Source organism: Camelus ferus, chromosome 5, assembly GCF_009834535.1.
Source record: "Camelus ferus isolate YT-003-E chromosome 5, BCGSAC_Cfer_1.0, whole genome shotgun sequence".
Classification (NCBI taxonomy): domain Eukaryota; kingdom Metazoa; phylum Chordata; class Mammalia; order Artiodactyla; family Camelidae; genus Camelus; species Camelus ferus.
Genome location: NC_045700.1, coordinates 57,038,511 through 57,062,144, shown reverse-complemented (window position 1 = coordinate 57,062,144; position 23,634 = coordinate 57,038,511). Strand labels below are relative to the sequence as shown.

Genomic DNA, 23,634 nt, shown 5'->3' with positions numbered 1-23,634 from the left:
CCAAGCTTGTCAGTTGAAGACTCAAACATAATACCCTTATAAACCCAGCAGTTCTGCTGAGTAACCAAACTTAACCTCTCAAATCAAAGCATTTCTATTAAAATAACTTGTCTGGCACATCATTAAGGTTGTACTATTATTAGTTCCAGGCAAACAGATGTCTTCCTGGATAGAATCCAAGCCAGGCATTTTTTTTTGGCAAGTGGGTGATATGCTAAATTATGCTTTTTCCAACTCAGTTAAGTTTTTAGCATTAGAAAGAGATACATCTTGCAATTTCATTCGACTCAATTTTAATCTACTCTTTTACAGTAAATACTACAACAATTTGATTCTTTACAAAAGCAGGATAGAAAATTGCATGTTTTCTAAAACTGTAGATATGCTAGCTAATGACAAAAGTTCAAGACCAAAATATTTATAATCCTTTTGAGAACATCAGTATCCATTTTTAAGTGAAAAATATGTGTTAATATTACTTCTAAAATATGCATAGTATTCTCCAAGCAAGACATACAAATGATCAATAGGCACATGAAAAAATGCTCAATATCACTAATTATCAGAGAAATGCAAATCAAAACTACAATGAGGTATCACCTCACACCAGTCAGAATGGCCATCATTCAAAAATCCACAAATGACAAATGCTGGAGAGGCTGTGGAGAAAGGGGAACCCTCCTACACTGCTGGTGGGAATGCAGTTTGGTGCAGTCACTATGGAAAACAGTATGGAGATTCCTCAAAAGACTAGGAATAGACTTACTGTATGATCCAGGAATCCCGCTCCTGGGCTTATATCCAGAAGGAACCCTACTTCAAGATGACACCTGCACCCCAATGTTCATAGCAGCACTATTTACAATAGCCAAGACATGGAGACAGCCTAAATGTCCATCAACAGATGACTGGATAAAGAAGAGGTGGTATATTTATACAATGGAATACTACTCAGCCATTAAAAATGGCAACATAACGCCATTTGCAGCAACATGGATGCTCCTGGAGAATGTCATTCTAAGTGAAGTAAGCCAGAAAGAGAAAGAGAAATACCATATGAAATCGCTCATATGTGGAATCTAAAAAAAACAAAAACAAAAACAAACAAACAAAACAGAAATACAAAACAGAAAAAGACTCATAGACATAGAATACAAACTTGTGGTTGCCAAGGGGGCAGGGTGTGGGAAGGGATCGACAGGATTTCAGAATTATGGAATAGATAAACAAGATTATATTGTATAGCACAGGGAAATATACACAAGATCTTATGGTAGCTCACAGAGAAAAAAATGTGACAATGAATATATATATGTTCATGTATAATTGAAAAATTGTGCTCTACCCTGGAATTTGACACAACATTGTAAAATGATTATAAATCAACAAAAAATGTTTTAAAAATGTTTTAAATAAAATATGCACAGTAATGTCAAAAATTAAAGCATCTTTTAACAGTGCCACCATTTGTGAAGGACTTTAACATGTACTAAACACTTATACAGCAACTTTTTCTTTTAATATAGAAGCAGAGATCCCCATTCTTTTTTCCCATACAAATAAAGACACCTTTTAGCAATGTTTTCCATAGTAGAAGTAATTTTTAAAATTTACTATATTTCAGTGTTGCAAAGACAACTACTTTTCCCATTATGCATTCTCACCTTCTTTAATAATAGAATTCCCCCTGAACACCTCATTACCCAGCTAGATGCCATATTTCCCAGCCTTCCTTGCCACCAGGGATGGCCATATGACTGTATTCTGGCTGATGAAATATGAACAGAAGTGATGTATGCCACTTCTGGATCATTTTCTTTAACAGTAGTTTCTTTCTCTTTTTTTTCTTCTTCCTCTGTGTCCTCTTTCCTCCTTCCTGTGGGCTGCTGCCAATGAGCTAGGTTTGACACTAGGAAACAAGAAATAGTATAATAGAAGGAACCTCAAATTCTGATTGACCTTAAGAAGAAGACCCACCTACATTACCTGAACTGTTTACCTACCTCTGCAAAGTTCTTAGGCTGCCTTATCTGAGCCACTGTATATTTAATTTTCTTTGTTATAGCTACTTAGATTGTTTGATGCATCAGTTTTTATAATGTGGTCAGTCAGGATAAATTTAATATGTGACAGTGTTTTGGAGGTCATATTATTTAGCATGATAACAATCTATATGGGGGGATTTTAAATCCACATGATTCGGGGAGGCATGCCTCTATCACCAGTCTTTTCTACAGGGATCCAAAGAACCCAGATAGGGTCCCTCACAGTATTGCATTGTGCTGACCATCATGAATGTTTCATGACTGGAAACATGGTCTATGCCAGGCCCTTAAAAGCCCTCTCAGCTTTCTTTTGTTAAATCTGTCAGCCAAAAAAAAACCCCAAAGTAATCTATCTTCTCCTTCAGAGCTTAAAGGCACTGAGCTTGAGCACCAAGCAAGCATTCTTGAGGCTATCTTTGTCACCAATTGGGGAAAATCTGCCTAGAAATAAATGCAACACAAAATAAAACAAAGCCAAGAGAAGAAGAAAGAGGGGGGTCTTGATGTTATTTAAGCTCCTGCATCCAGCTGTGCTAAAGCTACAGGCATCCTGGCTTCTCACTTTTCTGAGCCAATAATTTCTCACTTTTGTTAAAAGTAATTAAAGTTGGATTTCTATCATTTGTAATTAAATAACTCTTGACTAAAATAGCTGTTAATTATAGACATTTTAATTGACAGAAAATATGATCAAGACTTTTAATCTGAAAGTAATTCTTCACTTCAAAGTCATCCCCATGTTCCCAAGAATGACAATTGGAGTTTGTTGCCAATCTTATTTTACATGATCATTCTGGATTATGAAAAGCTAAATTTGTAACATTTTCAATTCCTGTCTGATTAGTAATTTTAGCCTGTTAATTCTCAGCCATCATCCAAACAAACAAATACTCTTTAACACATGCTGCCATAAACAAATAATTTAATTATGGTATATAGAATGTAATTTAATGACATTATCATTTGGATTATACTTCTTTGCTGTTTATAGCATCTCTATTCCTGGTTTAGGTGATGAAAGAAATGTAAGATTTATTTGCAAGAGAAATTTCAAACAATTATATAAGCATAAGCATATAATTGGAACCTAGTTAGTTCCATTCTATATGAAGTGAATGAATAATACGTAAGTTCAAATAGGCTTTATTACAAATTGGCAATTCAAGTTAGTTTCACTAAGCTAAGACTCAGGTGCTTTGGGTAGATCGAGTCACTGCCAGTTCGTTCAACAGAAAATATTTGAGCACCTTATGCTAGGCAGGGTTGTAAGCATTAAAGAAAACAGTCAAGCTCTTCAAACCTGGAGGCACTGATTACAGTATAAGGCTGTTATCCAGTATCCAGCCCGGTTCAAAATTCAAGCCCTTACTGACCTTTTCTTCCTGCCCTCATTCCTGTACCACTCAACGCTTCTTCAACCCTAACTGCCAATGCTCTTCTCTTTCCCAGTACTTTCCTTTGCACCCTCTAGAGTCCTTTTTCATCATTGTGTTTTGTTTTTTAATTAGTTTATGTAATAATGAATAAATATCACTTACATAGAAGGCAGAGTCAAGCTGGATTTAATTCCTCTTTTGTTGTTTTTATAAATACTGAGCAAAATTTTTTACATAACAATGTGCAATGAGACAGATGGGAATGAAAGTTTTCAGTATTAGCAGTATAATTCACCTATTAAGCTCCTTTCAAGTTATATGCCAAATATCACAGTGATTTATCATCAAAAAGTGTATTTTAATGATCTATTAGCTCCTTCAATTGTTTTGAAAGCAAAGAATTAGAAATGCCTGGACTTTAAAAAGAATTGGTTTCTGAGCCATTAGAAACATTCACTTCCTTACCATCAATACAAATTTTCCTTTTGTTCGATGTCCCGATGATTTTCACACCCTGGGGTGATGAACGTCAGGTTGGATCTGAGATACAATTTTGTTTTCTAAAGTGAAAGAAGTGTGGTTGCAGAAGAAAGTGGGGAAAGAAGACAAAGCTTGATGTTTTTACTGACGTTCTCAGTCTGATTAATATTAGGAAAGAGTGAATATGGGAGTTGAAGATCAGGACATTGAATCCCTTAAAATTATTCTAAGCACATGTGCTTTGTAAAGTCTTTGTGGACTTCAAGAATTGTACATATCTCAGTTTGAAGAATCCTGGTCCACTGCCCCATAAAATCCCAACCTTGGATCAACTGTCTTTAGCAACATTGAGAACCATGTTCCCTTTCTCCCTTTCTTTGAATATCCATAGTCCATTAAAATATAATCGACAGTATATATTTACTGTCTCCACTTTCTCACTTTCCGCATATTCCTCCCATAACTCCACTGAACCAGCTCAAGGTCACTGACAATTTCCTAATCTGCAAATTCATGAACTTCTTTTATTGCTCGAATGCCTGGACTTCTGTACAGAATTTGACCCTGGTGACCACTCACTCTGTTTTTCTTGAAATTCACTACTCTCCATGCCTCCCACTTTATTCCTTCCTTTTCTGCCTGCTTTCCAAGACCCTCTTACACTGTCAAACCTAACATGTTGTTCTTCTACAAGTTTTCTGTTATTGGCCTTTTTATCGCCTCACAGACAGCTCTGCCTTGATAATCTAGTCCATTTCTCTGACTCTTCATCATGATAACATCTGTATCTCCAGTTCAAACAATACCATCTAATGCAAGGGCTTTATAGGCAATGCCTGTCAGACAGCTTCACTTTGTCTGCCACACTGCCTCCAAATGCCAAATCTGAACTCATCGTCTTTCCTGCCAAACTCGTGCCTCTTCCTGGATTCTCAAATTTTAATGAATGCCACTAAGAAGCCATCTGAATTAAAAGATCCCAAGAGTCTTTCTCAAATTCTCACCTTCTGCTTCCTAATATGACCAAGTTTTATTGGTCAGATCTCTTAAACATGTATCTTCTCTATTCATGCCTATTAATTTATCCTTTTAACAAATATTCATTGCACACTTATTATGGTCTAGGTACTCTTCTAATCATAATGGACAGAAGATAAAGATAGACAAGTTGCTTGTATTTTTTAGATGTGTGTGTGTGTGTATATATATCTATACACATTTGTATGTGTGTGTATATACCCTCCCCACTCTCCGTCTTAGAGTTGTATCATACAAAATTTCCTCAGTTTAAATTTTTAAAAGATTGTTTTACCAAAAAAGAAAGCCTTTAGAGATATCACTTTACCTAATAGTTCTCTATACTCTTTCCCTGTAGTATGGAATAATTTAATTATTCCTAAAATTTTTATAATTCATAGTTTGATATTGGCTTTTTATTAAATAGTTGATTAATACTGTGAATAAATTAACACTGAAAATAAGACCTTGACTACAAAAAAAAGTAGCATGAAGGAGTGGAATTTCCTGTGAATTTTGAGGAAATTTTTCAAAGAAAAATTATAAGATTATAACCCAAATTAACTAATTAATGAGATTTATAGTACTTTATTAAAATCATAATACATTGCCACAGGATCTCCCTACTCTCTGTGGCTGAAAACTTATTACAGTGTTGACCATATTAAAAACAAGTGCCCAAGATGGTGTGCTTTAATGAATTTTTATTTACTGTTATTTGAAAAATACTTCAGCTTGTCATTTTTTTCCTTTAAAATGTGGTAACAGTTGTATTAAGCAAAATGACAAACTTGTTGCGTACTAAGGAAAACAGAGCTCAACATGAAGTAACTTTCACAAATATAAAGCTATTTCTGGCCTTTGAAAATATGACCTAAGGCCCATCTTTACTATTTTATGTAAGATGAAGCTGATGTTCGGATGAGTCATGGTCAAGTCAACAGAAAGCCAAAGCCAATGATGTTACATTGGGTAGTAAGACGGAAAAAAAATAAGTTGAAAATATCTAACTTATGAATTACACAACATGTCCTCTTAACAAGAAAGTTTATCAGTCAGCATGAGACTAAGCTAGTCAATTATTGCTCGTATCCTTAAAAGCATATTTATAAACTAGGTAACAGAAGGGGGAAATGCTATACTTCTGATTTCTCTGTCCGCCAGGTGTCTTTCATCACCTACTGAAGAAAAAAGCCACTGATTGAAAACCCAAGACACAGATTCAGGAAATAAACTCACTACTGTCATTCCTGTGTGTGATTGTTCTATTGCCTTAATGTAGCTTACCCCCCAAAGCAGCTGATATTAAATTGAATAGGGAAAATTAAAATGAACATTTGGGTAGATAATTTTTATTATAATACACAGCCTGATTACACTATTTAAATCTCCATTTCACATCATCATTCTTGGAAAGATAAATAAAAACATGTTTACGAACAAGCAACGGTTTAATAATTGTTCACCCAGCAACATTCAGATTCATGGTGCTATGCTGACACCTGGTGGAATAAAGACAGGATTCCAGTGCTGTCAAAAAATCTGTTTAAACTTTTCACACTTTAACCTATGAAGTAAATAATACACACACACTCATACACACACACTCACACAGTACACACATAAATACATGCCAGAAGACAATGTGGCCTTGGGGACAATTTAGTAAGAAATTACTTGAAAGCAATTGAAAACAGATGCTGTTGGATCTTGAATAATAATACCTCACCAAATCCTATGAAAATTTTATGTATTTAAAAGTAGCAATAGAGTTTTCTTTATTTTTTATTTTAATCAAATAGTTTAAATGAATGTATTTGTAAAGGATCAATGTTTATTAAGACAAAAATTATCCCCTGCCCCCTCTACACCCCATTTCTCCTTCCCCAGAGGCAAATACTTTAAATTATTTTACTAGTTGATTCTTTTTATTTTCATGTCTATATTTTCAAATGACTTTTTAATTTTTTCCACTTGCTTCCCACTATGGGAGTTAAGGGTTTAACTTTTTCTCACCCCTACTCTACCAAAAACATTCATCCTCCCCATCCTCTCATTCTCATAAGAGTTCAAGCATACTTTTATTTAGGTCACTCTTCAATATGTTAAAAATACCATGAATATGTAAATGCTAAATCAAAGTAAAGCCATATGGTAAACTACAAATATGTTTTGCATTTCTGGACAATGTTTTTACTCCTAGAACTGATATTTGCTGAAGAAGCGTTTGTTGATTTGTGTCTAAGCCTGGTTCCGTAGAAAACCAAGCTTAAGGTAAAACTTGTATACCAGTATTTCACCAGGGAGTGAAAACCCAAGAGTACAGGAATGTAGGAAAGGAGAGAGGGGCAGGAAAATAATAAAAGAAAATATGAGGGAGTGAATTAACTAAAACTGATCTCTGCTTGGTATCAAGCACAGCTGATTGCCCCATCTTGCAGGACTATCTTCAGAGTCTATATTTCAGGAGAGTATGGAGCAGGGGCAGGGAAGCAACTTATCCACCAGTTCCTGTCTCCCATTCGTCTCCCCAGGGATGTTAAATTTCCAGCTTTTCCAAGCCCTAGTTGTCCTGGCTTGCCCATGGTTTTACATGGTTTAGTGTTGAAAGTCTTGCTTCCTGGGCACACTCCTCAGAACTAGGCATGCAGGACAGCTTGTCATCTGAAGGACATCTCAGACCTCACAGTATCAGGTCAGCCTAAGGAATCCAAGACCAAAGATGAGGTGCTGTTGGGGTGGACCTGCATAAAGAAAGTTACCTAAAAGCCACCAAAAGAATTGTGACCAAGACAACCTAAGGTGGCATATAAGAGGTCTGATGTAATTTATTCCTTAATTTTAAATCCCATCACTGATTTAACCACAAACTCTGAAAGTCATACCCAAAAAAATCCCCTCAAAACTTTCAGACACAGCACATATTCTATCAATTTTATCTTCTTGAAAAAATCCCCTGGAGTTTTCTTAACTGCTCTGGCCTGGACTGCTTTTCTTCTACTCCTTGTGCACAGTTATTACCCTGGAGATTCCCTCAACTCTTCTCTTCTGTTAGATTTCCTGTGTCCAGTAGCCCTCTTTCTCTTTATTCTCTTTATTAATTTACCTCTTTCTCTTTATTCTTTTACCTCTGGTGGAGCACATGCTCCAGTAGCTTCCTGAGGAGGGGGAAAAATGATGGAGGTAAATATTTTAAAGCCTTGCATGTCTGAAAATGTTTTTATCCTATCTGCATAATACTAAGTTTGGCTCGGTATAGATCTCTGGGTTTGAAATCACTTTTGTTTAGAATTTTGAAGGTCATGTCTTACAGTTTCAGGGTTGATGATGAGAAGTAAAATTCTGATTCCAGATGCTTTAGTCAGGTGCTCTCTCTCTCTCTTTTTCGCTCCCTCCCTCATACACACACACACACACACACACACACACACACAGTGTAAAATCTTCTCTCTTCCCCCATGATTATTAAATTTTACATTCATGGGCCTTGGTACTAGGCATTAGGGCCACCACCTACAGCACACAGGTGGTCATTGCACAACTCCACTTATGTATATAGGGTGCCCCTTTGCGATGGTTCAGTGCCCAACCTATACGCCCACCTCAGCAGATGTGCTTTTACACTTTATAAGCCCTTTTCAATGGATTAACTCATGCTTTTCAGTACCAGCAATTTTTTTGAACTTCCAGCATTTCTTTAATGTTTTTTTTTCCCTTCTTTCTTTTCTTTGGTCTTTTTCTGGAACTTCTATTGATAGAAGTTAGTACTGTCTTGTACTGTCTTACAATGTTATTTTCTCACTTAAACTCTATCGCTTTGTTTTTTGTATTTGGTGGTGGTGGTTAAGTTGGGGTTTTGTTGCTGTTTTGTTATGTCAGTTCTTAGAATCCTCTTGAGCTTTCTTGTGTCATATTGTAAATTGCTGAAAGTTCTTTTTGTTGTTCTCTTAAATTTTCTTAATGATAGTATTCTGTTCTTTTTTATGGTTTCAATTGGTTTATCTCTCTGAAAAGATTATGCAAAACTTTTCATGTTTTCTTCTCCCTGCTGAGTCTCTGTTTCTTCCTCCAAGTTTTTTTGTTTGTTTGTTTGTTTTCTTGTTTGTTTTTTGCTTTTAGCTATTTGATCTCTATCTTTTATATTAAAGATCTCCCTTAGGTTTCTAATCCTTAGTTACCAGCTCATATTTAAGAATGGATGGTGGAAAACCTCAGTTTGAAGCTCTGAGTGTGCAGGTGGTGCTTGCTGACTGTAATCATCCCTGCACGTGATCTGGCCGGGCCATGTCATTGTCATTGGGAAGCCCCTGTGGTCAGTGTTTAGGTCTTTCATCTTGGGGAAGATTTCCTAGAAAAGATTTTTCCTTCCTTCTTCTTGGAAAGTAAATGTCTGACCACCAGTGTTCTAGTTGTGGATAGAGTAAGGGGATGGAATTCAGCCTCTAATACACATATGCTTCCTTAATACCTGTTTTCAGTATGACACCACCACCTTTGATTATGCTTGGGGTCCCTCGATGTACAGCCCTTCTGTTTTACCTCCTCCAGAGAATAAATCTGCTGATTTACCTGGGTGGAGGTAGTTATCTAAATGTTCAGACTGAGGAAAGGGAACTGGGGATATAACTCCTTCCGAAGCAGCTTTCAATCAATTTTTCTTATTTTAGAATATCATCCCACTGCACCTTCCAACTGTCAGAGATAGTTGGTCCCATAAATCTTTGGGCTTTTTTGGAATTCTTCAGGGTAAACTAGACTGGTTCTCACCTTCTGCAACACAAGTTCAGCATACAGCGATCACGTTTGCTGTGACGCCTGTGATGCGCTTGTAGGTCATTCCATTTTCCAAAATTATGTTGCTATTGCATCTGCTCTCATCTTTATGTACTTGTGGGTTCATTCCTTTTAAAACATTCCTTTACTAGAGCTCCAGTGGCATATTGGAAGGTAGCTTAATTAGATTTATATGTTTAATTTACCAAGCAGGAACCTTGTATTCTATTCAGCTAATAGATTTTTTTTTTCCTGCCACTTGGGGCACTGAGAAGGAAAGACAAAATATACTACAGGTATCAGTTTATAATTGTTTCAATGGAACAGAACTGAAGGTGTTATCTATAGAGTCCAGCTGTCCACGTCCACACCTACATAACCTTGAAAACATCATAAGTTCATTACTAATTCCTCAAGTTTGTGACTCCAGAAACATGATTTTATTGGTGGCTCAGAATTGCTCAGTCCTTTGGAAACTAGCTCACATTAACAAAACAATCCACAAAGGACTCTTGCATAAAAAAAGATCATACTTTATTGACTTATGGTAAGAAATATGCTATCAAATGAATAAAATATTCAAGTTTTATAAGTTGTAGCTCAGTGCTCAAAGTACAGAAGGCCAAAATAGTAATAATGCAATTATTGTAGAAGAATGAAAGCTAAATTATTAATAGTATGTCATTAGATTAATTTGATGAACTCTTACTATGTCAGTTTTCCAATCAAATCATTGTCAAAATCCTTAGTTATAAATAATTCAATGTAAAGAAGTTTCATGATAATCAAGTCTTATTTTTGAGGAAGAAAAAAATGAATATTGCATTAAGATGAGTCCAAACTGATGTATCTAACTTTTTAATATGCATCTTCATTGAAAGTCCCACAGGCACTACAATCTTAACATGTTTAAACCTTACTTGGCATGTTTAAATCTGGACTCAGCATCTTTCTATCCAGTTCTATTCTTTCTCTGTGTTGCCTATCCCAAGGATTTGAGGCTCATCTTTGACACTTTCCTCTTCCTATCACCCGTATCTCATTGGTCTCAGGCATTTTGATTCAATGCCTGAGGCCTATTCTTTCTTCTGTATCTCCACAGCCATTAAGTTAATGAAGAGCCTCATTTTAGTTACAAAAAAATTACCTCATTTGGTCATGAAAAAGCAGAGACTCATTCAAGCTAATTCAAGCAAGAAGGTTTATTGTACCAAGTAATTGGGGAATCATACAATGATCTGGGATAAAAAAGGACAGCTGTTGATTAATAGAACCATTTGAACATAAAATTAAACAGCAAAACTAATGATACATAAGCACAAATTTAAACAACCCTGGTTTATCTGGGATATATCCTCTAGTGTCTTATTCATTAATCATGCATGAGAGATAAGCTTTCTGAATCCTTCATATCCTTATATTTGTTTGATAACTTAGGTAGATATAAAGTTCTAGTGTTGGTGTCATTTTCCCTCAGAACTCCTCCCAGTCTTTTAGCATCCTCTGATGTAAATGAAAAACTTGATGTTTATCCCATTTTGGCTTCTTTGTACCATTTCTCCCATTGTGTAAACAGGTTTTTCTCATTCTCTTAGGTGTTCTGAGGTTTACTAACCACATATCTAGGTATGCTATGCCTTATTATTCAGTCATCCTACTCAGCACTTGGTAAGTTCTTTCCACTTGAAGGTAAGTTCTCCCCTTTGTTTCATGAAATATCATTTATTATGTCTTTGATAATTTCCTCACCTTCATTCTGCCCTTTGGAAATCTTAATAGTCTGAATTTGTGCATCTTAGATTAATCCTCTTTCTTTGTTTCTTTTTATTATTTATCATCTTGCTTCCTTTCTGCTCTACATTCTGGATCAACAACTTCATCTTTCAGAACTTCTATTGACTATTTTTATTTGACAATCACTTTTAAAATTTCAAAGCTCTTTCTTGTTCTTTGATTGTTCCTTTTGACTGGGCAAACCATTTTAACTTCTCCCCTTTTACCCATTTTGGTAGCTCTCCAATTTGTTAATACCCTCTTTCCATATTTCCAAGATTTTTTTTCCCCTTTGCCCTCTAGATTGTAAGCACATGACTAGCTTCTGCAAGACTAGAAAGGCATAAGTGAAACTTTTGAGACCACACAGCCAACTAGCAACCACAGTTATAAAGTCCTTTGTTTCTTCTGTAGCAATAATAGTGGGGGTACTGATATCTAATCCCTAGCTTCTAGAGGGCCTAGGAGGGATTTCTACTGGAAAAATCTCATGGAGTGGACAGTTTTTCCTATAGTGTGGAATCAAAGTTTGATTCTGTGGCCTTTCTAAATATCCTGTAAGCTAACTTATATGCTATAATAAATTCCTTTATATTTAGAATCATCCAGAGTGATTCTGTTGTCTAGCCCAATGCTGGCAGATAACAAGGAATAAACTGTACCATGTTCATACCTTCACATACCCACCCTTTCATCAGTTAGCACTTTCTATCCATATATGTTCTGGTAGTTTGTTGAAATTTGCCAATTCATTCTCTATTGTGGTGTGAAAAATTACCATAAACTTAGTGGCTTAAAACAACACCCATTTATTAGTTTACAGGTCTATAGTCCAGGCAGGCCTGACTAGTTTCTCTGCTCAGGCTTTTAAAAGACCAAAATCAAGGTGTCAGCTAGACTGTAGTCTTATTGGGAAGCTCTGGGGAAGAATCTGATTTCAACCTCATTCAGGTTGCTTGCAAAATTTAGTTTCTTGTTGCTAAGGTCTAAGGTCCCCATTTCCCTTCTGGCTGTCAGTCAGAGGCTTCTCTCTTCTTCCAGAGGCCCCCTATATTCTTTATCACATCACCCCCTCCACTGCAAGGCCAACTGGGAAAATCAGGTTTCAAATCAGGCCTCTCCTTCTGCCACAAGACAAAGAAAATGCTCTGCTTTTAAAGGATTTGTGTGATCAGATTAGGATGACCCAAATTATCTCCTTTTTATTAACTCAGTCAACTAATTAGTAAACTTAATTACATCTGCAAAATCTCTTTTGCCATGTAATATGACATATTCATAGGGGAGGGAATTATTCAAGGGCAAAGGTCATTGGAGAGAATCTTAGAATTCTGCCTATCTCAGCCGTCTGTAGTTCTCTTTCATATCAGAAGTTGAAACTTTTTATTATTATTTTCATAGGTTCTTCAGATGGAAAAGGAACTAACTACTCAGTCTTGCATCTTAAACTAAAAGTATCAATCACATTCATAGTTGGTTGCAAATTTATTTTATTAGGCTTAGGTGAGCAAAATATTGAAGTATGTTTTCTCTATAAATGATCCAATCACCTTTGCTAGCCACTACTCCCTTTAATCATGGCGAGGGGGAGAAGGGAGAAGGCAGAACTTAGTAAACTAGTGTGATTTAATAAAATCTTCTAGATAAATGTTATCTATTACCAAAGAACAATTGCACTGGCAGAGTTAAGCAGTCAAGGAAGTCTATTCAAGACCTTACAGCAGGGGATAAAGACTGACCTCAGTTATACTGAAACAAAAGAAAGGAGTTTTGAAACCTGAAATGAGCTAGTGGAAAACTACTGGAGGACATTAAGGGTTAAGATCAGTCAATGTGATTAGGCCATTTGTGTTTACTATTTGGTAATTATGGAAGCGAGGCTCTACACTTAAAAAAAAAAAAAAAAATGGGAGGGGCAATACTTTTCTAGATTTTATTTCAAAGGGATGGCTCACGGGTTCCTGAGAAAGACATTACTGGATTGTAAAACTGGCAAAAGTCTGGAAGAAGATCTACATCTCAAAGGGGCAGAGAAAGAATTTACAATTGAAAGCTTTCTAAAGTAAGTGCTTTAAGAAAAGGGAAGTCAGAAACCTAAAGTCAGGAAGAAGTTTGTCTGAAGTTTAGTCAAGATGAGAGGAATATTAAGGCTACCTTGGTCACAATAAAGGATAAAAAGCTTAGCATTTCAGATTTCTACCCATCCCCTATTCCTCTTCACAATGTGTATGAGTGTATGAGGAAAGTGAGGCTTACATAACCTTGTGTCTGATGACAAAGATGAGGACTTTGAAATCATACAAGGTCCCCTGGATTCTTGCTGGTCACTTCTGATGTGTGTCCACTGTTAACTAACTGTTGCTGACACTGACTTGTGACTGGACCTATCTGACTTTTTTTTTTTAATGATCAGTATCATGGTGGTATCTCCTAGTGGAGTCTTTGGTTCTATTTGCTTCCAGTTTTAAGCCACTGAGTTCTGCATCCTTTTTGTATCCACTCGTATTTTGCCTTTCTTTTGTGCCTATTCTCTAGAGGTAAATACAAATTCATATATTCATTGTATATCTTTACCCGTTGAGAAGCAGGGCGTTACATCCAGTCCATTTACCTGTCTTCCACTAGCACCTCTGAATGTTGCTTGTCACGTGTGAGGGCACTAAGCCAGAAGCTGACATTTCCTAGCAGCCTGCACCTCCCTAACACTTCCAGAACTAAGCACAAGCACACTACACACACACACACACACACACAGAGATGTTCTCAATCTTTCCAAACTAAGCTCGTTTTTTCAATCCATCCCTCCTCCTACTCCCACCCTTACCCCAACACACACACACACACACACACACACACACACACGCATGCACGCACGCACGCACGCATGCACTCTCACGTTGAGATGAGCAGCTGACTTTTTCCACTGATTTCTGTTACTCTTCTCATCCCCATGGGGCATTCCCTCACATACAATTCCAAGGTCTAATACTCTATGCCCAGTTTTTTATATCTTAATCTGGAGCTATAATAATTTTTTAAATTCCTGTCTTTCATGACCAAATTGTACCGCTAAAAGGGCTAAAACTTAATTCATGAAATGCAAAGCTTATCAGTGACTTTCTAGTACTAACCACTTCCCTCTTCCCTGGGGCAATATACTTCAGAATGTAACTTAGAGGGGAACACTGTGAATTTAAGGGAGAAATTTAATTCCCTGATTTAATATTTGCAAAATATTACCCCTGTCACACACTCTTAAGGGATGAAGCAAACGTATGGGATAGTCACCTGGCTATATAAATGTTTTTAAAGTCTTAACTGACAGAAACAAAAACAAATGTCTTACAGTTAGACTAAAGTTCTGTCTAGCAATCTGTGCTTTCTCTTTTTAATTTCTATGAAAGTATGAATACTATAACTTTTGTCATCCCCCAAAACAGTATTCATGAACTTATATTCAGTTGACATGACAATTGTGTCTTAAAGATGTGACCTTTTTAAAATGGTGCTTATTATCACTTACACATGTAGCAAGTATTATCTAATTATAATAAGTAAAACAGTAGTTTTTAATAGTTATTTGCTATTTTTTTATTCTCTTCAAGATAATTCTTAAATAACTATATATACATAATATATATGTAATATATATGGAGATATACAATATATGAAGATATATATGTATGTATATGGAGAGAGAAAGAGAGAGGAGAGAATGGTGATTGAATAAATTGCCTTCCCTCTGAAACCTTACTCATCTTGTTATATAGAATGTGTAGATTGTCATTTATTTTGTTTTTAAATATTAATAAATAAAACAAGTGAATTCAATTGATAAGCTTTTTTGATTTCAATACTAGGTTTTTTCTTAATGTATAATGTTTTACATCTACCACCATTAAAATGATGTAGTGTTGGGAGTATGGTGGTATGTATGTAAATTGTTAATGGTCAGAAAAGGAGAATAGAGATAAAATTTAGTTAAGTTAATCTTGGATGCTGTTTATCCAGATGTCTCACATGTGAAAGCTGCCATTTCTCATCATCTTTCATATGGTGGTTCTTGGCCATTTCTCCTTCCTGGTCTCGATGTAATCCAGTTGTGACTTACTCCCATGATAAAATGGGACAAATATCCCCTATCTTTATGTTACTGGGCCACCGAATGGTTATTTCCTGATTTCAGTTTTTTTTTTTTAAAAAGAGATTCCAGTAATATAGCTTCTTTACTTGACTCATACTTTATTACAGCTCTCCCCCAGAACGTAGTAACAAAGCTCATAGACAATTCGAAGTATTGAGTCAACACTGCATACCTTAAAAATCTTATTCCTTAAATAGGGATTCAACACCCATCCTCCCCAAACAAGCAATTTAGAGGCACTCCCCTCATTTAAAGACCATCCCCACCACACACACACACACACACACACACACACACACACACACACACACACACACACACACACACGACTCCTATCTTCTATATCTTTGATCTTCTCCCAGAGACTCATTCAGAATATGCATATAAAGAGCAATCCAGGAATGTTTGTGGAATATTATTGAATGTCAACAGTCATTCTGGGCTTTCTCATAAAAATGATGAATCATCACAGGATAACTTTAGCATCCAGAGCCCAAAGTGTAACCCTGCTGTGCGACTGTCCTAACACAGAATTCACGAGCCCTGCCTGCGAAGAACCAGCAGAAGGAACGCGAGAGATTTGACAGCGGTCTTTTCAGCCGCCAGGTTTTAAATCACCCAGTTGAGTATTAGAAACACTGCTCAGTTAGGAGCGTCGCTTCTGTTAGGAGTGGAAGCCGGTATGAGCTGTGGAAGCGACACCTCGGCGCAAGGCACGCCGGGACATTGCGGATCTCAACCACTGTCACCAAGGCAACCGGCAGGCACGCGGTTGTCATGGAGACAAGCGAGCGACTCCGAGAGCTTCGCTGAGGGGCCGCCTTCACCGGCACCCAGGGAAGATGCTCCGTGGAGGCAATAAGGCCTCAGAAAGAAGAAGACACTTGAGCGACCGCCTCAGCAGGCGACAAGACGAGGCGCTGAGCAGCAGCATCTACCTCCTAGGAGAGATGGGCCCCACCGCCTTCCTGCTGAGGGAGGAGGAGCCGGAAAACAAGGATTTCCGAGTAACTACCGCCCCCAACTCGCGTCAGCTCTCCGCTGGGCCGACCTGCCCGGTCCCCCCCAGGTCCACCCTGTATGTAGCCACTCGCTGCCGAACTCTACCTGCGAGTGTCCCAGACTCTGAAGATGTGCAAATTGCAAAGGGAAATAGTATTTGTTAGAAAAGTTACATTATTGGATGTTAGGACTCCAAATCGCATCCAGCTCTTCTAAGATGATCTCCCTTTATCTTTGGGCTTGAAAAAGTGAGGCGTTTTATATGAATATATGATTTGCATTGACATGCGTTCTCAGATCCGTTAGCAGTCACTAGCCCTGTAACTCAAACGAAATGAAAATCCTACAGTATGTTTACAGATTGCTAAATAAATAAAATCAGGTTGTCTTCACTTTTTAGTCCCTTTGAAGCTCTAAGAAGACTTTTTAAAACTATGGCCTAAATGGCGATGTCTTGGAAAGGTCTTAATAAATAAAAAGTTTTTTAATTTTGCTGAAAGACCACAGGTATTTCATATTCGCTTATCTTACTCTCACCACTCATAAGTCAGCCACTGCTCTAATTCTGGGGAGTTGACTTGGAAATTTTCAATTTAATGTTATGCATTTTAAGTACTAAATACAAATGACTAATCTGTGCTTATTTAAGACATCCTTTTTTCATTTTGTTGTTTACAACACTTAACGGCATTTAATAAATAGTTTAAGCTAATACAGACTTGGTGAATAAAATTAGTCTTGAATAAAATTAAACCCACCAATTCAATTGCACAAGTCAAGCCTCAGATGAGCTTCTTTACAAAAAGTCTTTAGCCTTGCTGCAAAGTAGAATCTTCTTTAAGAAATTTATACATTTTTTTAAAACTTTAAAATTAGATTTCTTTTCACGTGCCTAAATGTAGGTCACTTAAGAACAGTCTTAGCTGACAATGCAATTTGCTGAGCAAGGCAAAGAATATGGAAGTGAAAAATTAGACTGGTGTCAAGAATTAAGATATCCCAATGGACTATGTTCAACCTTTTGCAGTCACCTAAACTAAATTACCTCTTGAAATCTCTTTTAATATAATTTTCCATTAACTTAATTTTACTCTATAACTAAAAATTAACTAGAGTTTCTTTTAAGTATTTTTTTTTAAAGGTTTCTCTAGGAAATCCTCATGTTTGTAACTGTTCCACATTTCTGAAAGGAGGGGAACTTTGTAAGCATATATGCTGGTAAGTGACTTCGTAATGAAAATCTTCCACAAAGGAACATCTTGGTGTATTATATGTTTTGCCTTTTTCATGGTTTGAGTACTAAAAGATTAAAGAAATTTGGTGTTGGGAAAATATAAAGGGAAATGGTCATATTTTATCAATATAGCTTTGGGTGTTTTATTTTATTCCAGAAATTAAGTGAGGTTTAAGTCAAGAAACATACTACCACCTTTGCATGTTTGGAATGTTGTTTTTAATAAGAAAAAAAATCAATGTTTAGTTTTTCATTACATACAAATATGAAATCTAACTATAAAACAGGGGAAAAAACTCCCTGATTCAATGATCCAATGATTTCATCACTGATGATAATTACATGGTTCATTACGATTTTTTAAAATTTCATTATTTTCCTTTTCTGTAAGCATTTGACTGTGAATCTTTCAAAATAGAAGTAGGACTCCACTGAAGATTGTATCTGTCAAATCTGAATTTTTTCCTCTAGAATCAGAAGCCTGTTTATAGGAGATCCCAGAAATGAAAAACAAACAAAAATCTTCCCATTTAATTTAACCCCAACTCAATTAATTTTGTTTACCTACTATACTTACATCAACAAATCACTAATTATATTATTGTAGCATATTTATAATTCATATTTGAAGGGGAAAAAATTCAAAGAAGAAATTAAGAAACAAATGGGTGTTTTATATTCCTAATGCTTTTCTTTACAGGTTAAAAAACAGTATATATCTGTTATTTTTAATACTTTCATTTACTAAGTTTTTTGTTGTTTTGTTTTGAACCGTTTTTATTGAGCATCTACTGACATGTTATCTGCTCTAGTTATTATAAAAATATAAAAATAGTCCTTTCAAAACTTGTAATTTGGTATTATTACTATACTTAAAATAGATTTTTTCCATTTTTACTTTATACCAGCTTCCTCAGGGTAAGGGCATTCTGTTCTGATTTTTATGTAATGTAGTTTACTTTTTACAGTATATTTACCATAAACTAAATGGAAATATAATCCAAGTATTTAATACACTAAAGTATACTTAATATATTTAAGTAAGAATTTAATATATATTTCCCACTTTTTAAAAAAGTCATACTCCATTTTAATTGGTGATAATTGAAAATATTTTTCTATCATACATTAAAGTAGTAAATTCCTTCATTTCCAGTAGTAGGAAACTTCCAGGGACATTTATAAGGAGTACTGTGAATACTTAGATTCCCTCACTAACCTCTCTCTGTGAACAACTCCATGTCATAAAAAAATACGTGGACTCATTCTGGAAATCTCTTTAATATAAAGTCTTTTGTTTCCATATATCATATTTTTTTCACGTAAGCTTATTTTAAAACATAAATTTAACTATTCTTGTAACAGAAAACTAATGAGAATTTTAAGTTTAACCCTAACACTTCCAGCAATGTAAATTCAATAATGCCATTCCTATTCTATATTAAAGTGAAATAATACCATTGAGGTTATGTCAGAAATAAATGTTTTATTTTGATTTCCTACTTTTGAATATTAGGGTCTTGTTGAAAAAATTCAAGCTTCCAAGGAATCATGAATGTAAGTTGTGTTTGTGTGTGTGTTTACTAATTTGAAGTTAACACATTTAAAAATTTTTTATTTAGACATATTCTAAATTTAGACAGTTACTTTTCTAGAAAATCTGACAACTATCTGTAGCCTAGTTTGTTAAACATAAGACAGTTGGAACATTTTTCTTTCTATTTTACAAAAAAATGTGACTTTATATGCCACTTTAAATTAAAAGGCACAATAAAAAATGGGGTGAAATAATGGCTAGTTATTCATAGAAGAAATTTCCCTCATGTGTTCTAAGCAAAGATTCACAGTAGTTTCTGTACACAAATTTATTTAAATTATGAGAAAAATAACAATTTAACTTTTCTGATCCTGGGAATAGATGGTTGATGTGATACATAATTTCATTTAAAAATGTTCACTGACAAGTTTTTAATACAAAAAATGTATTTTTAGAGTAAAACAGTTTTTATATTGTAACTAAGTTGAATTTAAATGCAGGCATATGAAATTTTTTATCATTTTAAATTTTAAATTTAAATTCTAGAGTCCTCAAAAATAAAAGAGAAAGAAAAATAATTGTATTACATGTTATTTAGATTTGTACATTTTAGAATAAAGATGCTATCACTGTGGAAATGTTTCCTGCAAAGAGTTAACCTACATTAGACCCACCTAAGAACTGCAGCAGCATTTTAAAATTTATTAATAAATGTTTATAATATTCATAAATAATTGACGTGATAATCAGTTTTCAATTTTTTTTCAATTCAGGGCATTTGTTCTATTTAGGCAAGTTCTTTTCCCCCCAACTATTATAAAAGTACAATTACAGTAGACATCTAAAAGTTCTACTAGATGACAAAGTAATATTAGTGTTTCACAGTGATTTTTCTTTTATGCTCTTCTCTCACTCTACACATTTTCTTAGACATGTCTCATAGTTTCTGTCTCCAGCTATTACCTCTATACCAGTGATCTCCACATCTTATCAGCAGATCAGTGTTTCCAGCTGCCTTCTGGGCAGCACAATTTTGGAGTTCCCATAGGCATTTTAAATATTAAATTCTTCTCATATGAGTAGTATTCCCTACCTCAACTATTGGCTTTCCTTTTTCTCTGATCTCTAAAGCTAGAAACCACGGCATTCACCATGCTTTTTATCTCTTCCAGCCTCTTCTCTCACAAAACAAATCCTTCCAACCTCTTCTCTCACAAACAAATCCTGTTTATGTTACATCCTACCTAGTTCTCAACAGTGATCTGACCTCTCCATCCTCATTCTCACCTTTGTTCAACCTTCATTGGTCCTTAGTACTATTCTTTGCAGCCTCCTTGTTTCTAGCACCTACACTTTATTCCTTCCTCCTTCACATTGTAGACAAAAGGTTCTTTCTGAAATGTCATTGCTCTCTACTTCACCCTCTCTCAATCCCTTCATACACAATCATTAGGTTGTATGATTTCATAATATAGTTTTCTTCTCTATTTCTCCATTTTATGCACCTAAAGTTAAATGTTCACATCCTCTCCAAAGTCTTAGTTATTCTCTACACTCTTTTCTGTATCATTTTCACAAGCTTCTATAATGGGGCTGCCAAAAGAAATACAATGTGAATCACGTATGTAATTTTCTAGTAATCATATTATAAAAAGTAAAAAGAAACAAGAAGATTAGTTTTAATAATATATTTTAATTTAACCCACTACATCAAAATATTATCATGTCAGCATGTAATCAATATAAAAATTATGAGATATTTTAATGTCTTTTCATGGTGTTTAAAATCCATTGTGTATTTTATGCTTACAGTGCATCTCAACTCAGACACTATGGTTTCATTGGAAATGCTTGATCTACATTTAAACATCATAAAATAATTCAGTTGAAAAATAGATTCACATAATACCCAAATTGTTATAAACATACTTAAAAATTTTCCAATAACTATAGATTATCAGTTTTCCATTTAAATTTAAATTTAAAAAATTTTAAATTCAGTTTTTCAGTCACACTATCCACATTTCAAGTGGATGGTCACATATGGCTAATGGCTACCATATTGGACAGTGCAGCTCTAGCCAGTTACATTCAACAAATATTTATTGTACTGCATATTAGTCAGGATCTCTGCTAGGTGATTTTCTATAAATTGAGTCATATGAATTGCCAATATTTAGATTTTTTTATCTACAAAAGTAACAATTTCATATGGATCAATCTATATTATCCTTTGTAGTCTTGAAGGCAGAAACCATGTCTTAGTCTTTTTATAAATATCCCTGTAGTAGGGAATTTTTTTAATGTTTAAAATTGATTCTACATATTAATTTTGAAAAATTGTTTCTTCCTAAAATAAAATAATTTTCATACTCATATTTGAAATAAATTTTAGTTATTCAACATTGAGAAAATCTTTTGTGCTCAAATATTCAAAGAAAGTATGTCTCACTGATATTGAAATTTGTTATTTTAATGAAAGCTAGAACAAACATACATGAAAATTAAAGTAATTCAAAGAAAGCTATAAGCAATTATTCATTAATACTATGAAAAGCATGTATATGATTATAGAGATGGTCACTAGTAATGAAGCAGAAGTGTTTTGAACATTGCTTATATTCTTTTCTAAAACAAATGTGTACACAGTTATTTGTATCTTAGTGTTGCATACCAGAAACCTAAGACTCTCTTATTTTTGAAGGCCTACAAAGATGATTACTTAGGAACTTTTTATAAAGATACCAATTTTTTAACACAATATTCTTTCCCATCACCAAACAAATATTTCCCAGCAAGACCTAGATTTACCACTTAATGATTTCTTCTAAATACAATGTCTAGTGAATGCCATCTGTTCCTTTTTTCAATTAAATATTTATGGGTAAAATAAAAACATAATTAAGGAAAAAAATTTTAATTTCTACCACAAATATATAATACATTTTTATTTTCTATTTTCCTTTTTTGACTTTGTGACCTCATAGTCTGTGGGAATTCTGTGTTCTACTTTTATCACACACTGTTACTTTATCAATATTTTCAATGCTTTGTAGTCTCTAATTCAAGTCATCAATGAATTTTAAACAAATTATTTTTATTTAAATTCTACTGAATATGGTATATCATAATTTATTTAACATTCTTCCATTGTTACGCATTTATTTCTAACTACCTGTTATATTCTTTGTACATGAAACTTTTTCTTTCAATTATTCCTTTAGCCTAAAGTCTCATTAACTGGATCTTAGAGTAAAAGTTTTTTTATTGAGATATAATTGACAAATAACATTATATTAGTTTTGGATGTACAACCTAGTGATTCAATATTTGTTTATGCTGCAAAATGATCACCACAGTAAGTCTAGTTAACATCCATTACCACATGTAGTTACAAATTTTTTTCTTGTGATGAAAAATTTTAGTTATTCACTTAGCAACTTTCAAATATACAATTCAGTACTATTAACTGTAGCCTCCATGCTATACATTATGTTCCCATGACTTATTTGTTTTATAACTGGAAGTTTGTACCTTTTGACCACCTTCAGGCATTTCTCCTACCTCCTAGTCCTCACTTCTGGCAACCACCAATCTGTTCTCTGTATCTAGGAGTTTGAGATTTTTTTTTCTTTTTTAAGTATTAATATTTTTTATGTCTGTCACCCATATGTATTGCCTATTTTTTTAAATTTTTGCTGATTTATTATTTTAGCAATATATCAATTTTCTGCTAGTTTTGCTTTTTTTAGGCACATTTAAACATATTACAAAAGCATAAAATTAAAGACATTAACAGCGTATTTAAGTCTCCAAAGAAAATAAAGATACACAGAAATATTTTGAAAAGCTAATAATTTTTCTATAGTATTAGAAAAAAAGACTAAGTCACACAAAGTGGAAAAAAATGCCTGATACAAGGTTCATAGTAATCTATTCATTCCTAGTAAATTAGATAAGAAAATAGATTTCATTCTCCCATACATCTAACATACCCTTAGAAGAAGTAAAAGGCCCTGAAATAACTTTTTTAAACAGAAAAAGAAAATAACATAAGGCAAAGAAAGCATAACATTCTGTTTATTGCTTCTTATTTAGTAGGCTTAATTCTGTGTCTGTGGCTCATTTTGATTTCAGCTCACTTTGACATTAATAAAATTGAACATCTTATATTGCCTTGTTTACTATTTTTACTGCATGTGTGAATTGTACTTTTCCTATTTATTTCTTGGAATAAACTATAAATTTGTCCT

The 23,634-nt window shown here is 34.5% G+C and overlaps 1 protein-coding gene and 1 long non-coding RNA gene across 4 annotated transcripts in view; one reads left to right on the top strand and one right to left on the bottom strand.

Moving 5' to 3' along the window:
- Positions 1–23,634, top strand: part of ZSWIM2 (zinc finger SWIM-type containing 2) — a 45,510-nt gene that overhangs the window by 10,341 nt on the left and 11,535 nt on the right. The window contains exons 1-3 of one of the 3 annotated variants that reach the window (XM_006189239.2): positions 16,325–16,615; positions 17,752–17,828; positions 19,361–19,401. The exons of 1 other annotated variant lie outside the window; for it this stretch is intronic. In XM_006189239.2, coding sequence (XP_006189301.1) covers positions 16,451–16,615; positions 17,752–17,828; positions 19,361–19,401 — 283 coding nt within the window. In that variant the 5' untranslated portion in view covers positions 16,325–16,450. Of the gene's footprint in view, positions 1–16,324; positions 16,616–17,751; positions 17,829–19,360; positions 19,402–23,634 lie in introns of those variants that run through there. One more of the 3 variants, XM_032479888.1, reaches the window with a different exon arrangement.
- Positions 1,336–21,148, bottom strand: LOC116663705. Its single transcript, XR_004319991.1, has 3 exons — positions 20,735–21,148; positions 16,147–16,151; positions 1,336–1,346 (listed from the first exon to the last, which is right to left on the bottom strand). It is a non-coding gene; the product is annotated as an uncharacterized LOC116663705 (long non-coding RNA).